The 5,186-nt window shown below is 39.6% G+C and overlaps 1 protein-coding gene across 1 annotated transcript; it reads right to left on the bottom strand.

The window, feature by feature from the left end:
• Positions 1 to 838: 838 nt before the first annotated feature.
• ccl25b (chemokine (C-C motif) ligand 25b) lies at positions 839 to 4,516 on the bottom strand. Its single transcript, XM_041935216.1, has 5 exons — positions 4,381 to 4,516; positions 3,862 to 3,951; positions 1,699 to 1,816; positions 1,385 to 1,505; positions 839 to 1,298 (listed from the first exon to the last, which is right to left on the bottom strand). Exons 1-4 carry the CDS (start codon positions 4,388 to 4,390, stop codon positions 1,385 to 1,387), a joined length of 339 nt encoding a protein of 112 aa, XP_041791150.1. The 5' UTR covers positions 4,391 to 4,516; the 3' UTR covers positions 839 to 1,298.
• Positions 4,517 to 5,186: the final 670 nt, after the last annotated feature.

Raw genomic sequence — 5,186 nt, 5'->3', positions numbered from 1 at the left:
AGGAAACATAGAGTGTGTGTGTGGATGACATGTAGCAAAGGTCCCCAGCTGGAGTGGAACCGCTGTGGAGATGGTGCACGTCGTTGCCACGTGCAGCATTTTTCTCAACAGTCATTTCATCAAAATACTAAAAACTAACTGCTATGTAGGAAAACCTAGAGCCAGGTTTTATTCCAGTGTGGGAATACTGGATGGTTTCTTGGGGTAAAATATAAAGAAGCCACCATTTACCGTGTGCTGTGTTTGCTGTTCTTGATGGAAACTTGGAGGCAACAGGAGTCAAACAGCAAATTTTGACAAATAGATTAAACTTTTACAGCCATGTTTGAAAACAATAGACAATGAAACGTTTGAGTGTGTTTTTGCCAAGAATGAGGACTGTGGATTTTTTCTTAAATAATAAGCACATTGTGAAGGGATCACTTCACAGCCAGTCTGAACAGGAGCAATAATTACAGCAAACAAAACCTGTCCCAGTGTACACCAGGGCACCTGACAGGTGACAGGTAAGACAGACTTGAACAGTTATGAATTCATCCATTAATCTGGGCTTGTTGGACTGGCTGACTGAGAACCTTAACAGATGGGACTTTCAAGTCAATCCTTTACCATCAACATTATCATCAAGCTAATGAAAACCAGCTCTGCAGAGAGGCAATTTCTAAAGTGTTGACGGATGGATCATGTTGTCAATTACTGGCTCAAGTTGATGCCAGTTTAAGACTTTAAAAGTGGGAGATTATTGGATCAAAGTAAACCTGCTTGGTTTCACAGATATTCAGTGAGAGGGAGGAATGATGCAACTTCGCTCCTTCAAAATCAAACATGTGATCACGAGTTTGGGTTGCATTGCTTCTTTATTTGATATACAAGGAAAAAAGTACAATTACTATGCAGATATAAAAATATGGCAATCTGTCATATAAAAAAACTTTTATCTTATCCTGATATGGTTTACACATATACATCACACACGCTTGTGCACTCTGCATGTACATTTCAAAGCTGCCAAATAGTGGCTCATTCCTAGCAGGTGCTACATATCACAGATCAGTGAACAGTATAATAGCGATGGCTCATATAAATGAATGTTGCTATAATGGTTATAACATGGAGGGTATGGTATGTTGGCTTTATAGTGAACTGTGTACATTAACATTCTCTGTCAGCTACAGGAAATACCAACCCTGCTGTAAGACAATCCATCTGGTGACAGGTGATATATGATGCATGACATGAAGATCGAACGACACCTCTGCTCTCTCACATTCCTCTCTTGTTCTTCTCCTTTAAGTCATCTGCAAAGAGAATCGTTTTTCACACCGAGGCTCTCTTTAAGGCATTGAAGTGCATCATTGTGAGAGTATGTTGTGTAACTTTTTACCTAATTCCTCTTTGCCATTTTCATGTCCAAAGCCTCCACCAGTTGCTGGACCCAGCGCTCCTCTGGATTGGCGCAGACAGTCCGCTGCTTTGTATGTGAAGGCCTCTTCTTCATCAGAAACCTACACACATCAGTATTATTACTTAATGTTATGCAGCTTACTGCACAATTCTTATGAGTAATCAAAGATACCAGTGTGCACATTTCCGAGCATGAATCAATCACTTTCTTAGTGAGCAGTTTGTTGTTCTATTAGTCTTTGCTAATTTATTATATTGCGGGAAGTTTCGACAATGTAGGACTTCAAAACTCACACAACAGCTCTGATGTTGCAATCGCCATCTGTTTCCTGCATCCTGTAACTCTGAACATTTCTCTTTTTATTTGCTTTCATCTCTGGAACGTGGCCAAGGCAGCAGTTACCATACGAGCCTGGAGAGAGAGAGTGAGACATTTCGGGAGGGTTAGAGAGAGAGACTTTTAAGTGGAGCACTCGAAAATGTCTCCCTTGGGGACAATTTAAACAATCACTCAAAAGAGAAAAATTTATAACTCAGTTTTAACATTAGGCAGTGGTTGCCTGTTTATTGTGCTGTTTGTATGTGTGGTCTGCTCTTGTTATGAATTATTTGTAATGTGCTGTCTATTGACAGGAAAAACATAATCATTGTCACACCGTGGTGAGGTTTGTCTCGTCTTGGGTTTTTTGTCTTGTCATTTCCTGTTTTATTTTGAAAGCTTAACTCTCCTCTCGTTTCAGAGCACTTGCCTTCCCTCATGCGTCAGCCTGATTGTCTTTTGTGTTATTTAAAGATTTTCCTTTTGTGTTTTGACCGCTAGTTTCATCTAGTGTGTCATATTCATAGAGTAATTCTATAGCCATTGTTTTTCACGCCTGTCAAAGAGATCTTTGGTTATTGTGTTTTCATAAATCTGCGAAACTTTGACTCTGCACCTCATTCGAGTCCTGGCCTGACAATCATGAGGCTCACAAATCACTATTAATTAAATTGCATGTCATGAAATTGCTATTTTGGTGATTTCTATGTTTCTGGACAAGATAAGTTTATTCAAGTATGAAGAGTTCATCCTTGATTGATGCGTAATAAATATTTTGATAAGATTTATAGTCAGTGTCAGTGGTTAAGCTGTTCAAAAATCATTAGAATCTAAAAATAGAACTGTAATATTTGGCAGAGGTGTTTCTCACAGCACATCCTGCAACCAATCACAAAGTATAACCTGCCCATAACCTGCTATTGTCAGAAAGTTCCCTTACAATCAGGGCCACTGTGTACCTTAGGAAACTGAGGTCATGTCCTTGGGAATTTGGAGCATTTGTAGCGAGGTGTTTACATCCTACAGACACTTTTTAAAAAAAAACAGTGCATGATGGGTATTTTACAGGAAGTAATTTGATTACTTGTGGGGTAACAGATGAAGGATTCATCATTGTTTTTCCACCAGACCTTTATTCCTGACAGTATGCAAAACGCTTTCAAACAGCATTTAGACTAACTATTAACTGAACAAATAAATGATCAGACATCTAAACAACTTTATTCTTGATGTTTTGTCAGTATCTGCTGGGATGGGGAGTGTACTGGGTGGATCTAGACTACATGTTTGTAATATTTCTAAAATCCTGTCTAAAGCACTGCTTACTGTAATTAGTTACTTACTACCTAACTCAGGCATGTCCAAACTATTTCATAAAGTTTTTATTGCAAACAGCCAAGAGGTCATCGAATTATCAGCTGAAGACCAGCTGATTAAATGAGTCCAGCCTGGTGTGCTCCTCCTTCAGATTGAAGACCTGTAGCCACACTGCCCTATCTAGTGTGGTGTGAGGCGAGTGAGGTGTGGTGAGGCAGTACTTGGAAAAAGTAGAACTATCAACTACTGTATCAGGAGGTTGTAAATGGCAGCTTAAGACTCTTCTTCTTTCACAAATTCAACTGTTATATCAGCATCTTAGCAGCTGGATATTGATTAAAGAAACTGTAAGTTTTACACCAAAGTCCCTTAAAATTTCCCATTTGTTCTGTATTTTGCTGATGGGAACATTTTTATGAAAAATCAGCAATTTTTCTAAACTTAATTAAACCTGTCACATGAGTCCCACACCAAAGCGTGCTATAATCGCAAGCCTAGACAGATTACACTTTGGTACGACGTGCTGTGGTAAATGTTTTTCAGCAAAATAATTCCCCTCACTGGAAGAGAGGTTTTGTAACAATATAAAAGGAACGTGGATTATGAAATACAGCTGCAGCCGCAATTCTATGTGTGAGTGTAGAGACTCCAAGTGAGACTCCATATAGTCTATATGTGCAGGCTTTAGCTTGCAAAGTAAATACTGATACCTGCACAATATTGAGCTACTATTAAAAAAAATGCACTGTTATATCTGTGTGCAATTCTATTACAAATTGCAATATAGTAGTTCTGGTGTCAAGCAAATCTGTTCCACTTACCTTGAGCAAGACTCAGGCACATGCAGGTGAGGAGCAGGAGGAAGAAAAGAGCTTGGAACTTCATGGCTGTTGTTCTTGTTGTGTGGCCCACTGCGCAGAAACAAACTGATTAATTCAAAAGGCAGAGCAACACAGAAAACTGAAGGAGGGGTGTCTCTGACTCCCCCTCTGCTATGAGGATTTTGGCTGTTGATGTAATAGTTTTCATCATAAATGCCTCCGTCTGAGCTCTTGCGAAAGAAAAAGGCCATGTGTTTGACCACTGATTAAAAATGCCCAAATCCTTGCTGGCTTCCAGCTGTGTGCAGCTGTTTCATCTCTGAGTTGTGAGTGTTTTTCTTTTTCTTTTTTTTTACGGTAACCAACTGAGTTTGTGTTAAATTGTGGCTGGACTCCCTCTCTGACATCTTATTAATATCAATACTTGGAAGACACAGCAACGTGTTTGCAAGATCAGCATTACAAAATCATGCACAGCAACATGAGGGGATTGTTTCATAAGCATGCACAGAAACGTACCTGCTCGCATTCAGTATCTCACAAGATGTCCTGGGAGAAAAAACCTCTTGTCCCGTGCAGAGCGTCGTGGCTTTGTACTCTTGAAGGGCACACATGAAATCTGCCCTCCCCCAACATAAATCCTATCCTTTACCACTCCTCCTCTGACATGTCAACACTCAGTTTTACAACTGCTCAGTATAAGTGAAATTTGATCACTTTCACAATTGAATCCCACAAGTTAATGCCTGACTTGTCACACACACACACACACACACACACACACACATCAGTACCACCCAAGTACCGCTGCTCTCTGAGAGAGCTGAGAAAGGCTGATTTCACCTTTCTGGTTGTCTTCCAGAACATCAGAAATTAAAACTGGTATCAATTCGATATTCTGCAACTTAATCGCTGTTACTTAATTGTTTTATCTGTCTCATACATCTACAATAGTGCCTTTAGAGATAATATGGTGCCAAAGGTAGCCTGTAACCCAATAAAGACTGTGTTAAACTGGGTTTGTCATTGCTTTGATCTCACTTTCAGACACAAAGAGTATTGATGGTAGCAAAAGATTTACAGTGTAGTTAGGAAATGGACATGGCATGCCTCGCTGCAGGGCATGAGAATGGTGTTGCAATTGAGACAACGTGAAATTAAGCAAAATAATAAGTGATACCATTTAAAACTTCTATTCTTGAATTCTATCACATTTCCTCAATTCAAATTCCTCAGACATCGCCTGATCTAATCTGACGGCACTAAAGCTTTCCAGATGTATGACACCCCTCCGAAGTTGGTTCATTGTGTGTCTGTTAAGTATC

The sequence above is a fragment of the Chelmon rostratus genome, chromosome 4 (assembly GCF_017976325.1).
Source record: "Chelmon rostratus isolate fCheRos1 chromosome 4, fCheRos1.pri, whole genome shotgun sequence".
Classification (NCBI taxonomy): domain Eukaryota; kingdom Metazoa; phylum Chordata; class Actinopteri; order Chaetodontiformes; family Chaetodontidae; genus Chelmon; species Chelmon rostratus.
The sequence above is the reverse complement of the archived record's forward strand: the minus strand, read 5'-3'. Positions and strand labels throughout refer to the sequence as shown.

Coding starts and splice junctions, on each gene's coding strand:
- ccl25b (XM_041935216.1), bottom strand. Junction 1,817..3,861: donor GTGCCTGAGTCTTGCTCAAG/GTAAGTGGAACA, acceptor CTCTCTCTCCAG/GCTCGTATGGTAACTGCTGC. Junction 1,506..1,698: donor TGCAACATCAGAGCTGTTGT/GTGAGTTTTGAA, acceptor TGATGTGTGTAG/GTTTCTGATGAAGAAGAGGC.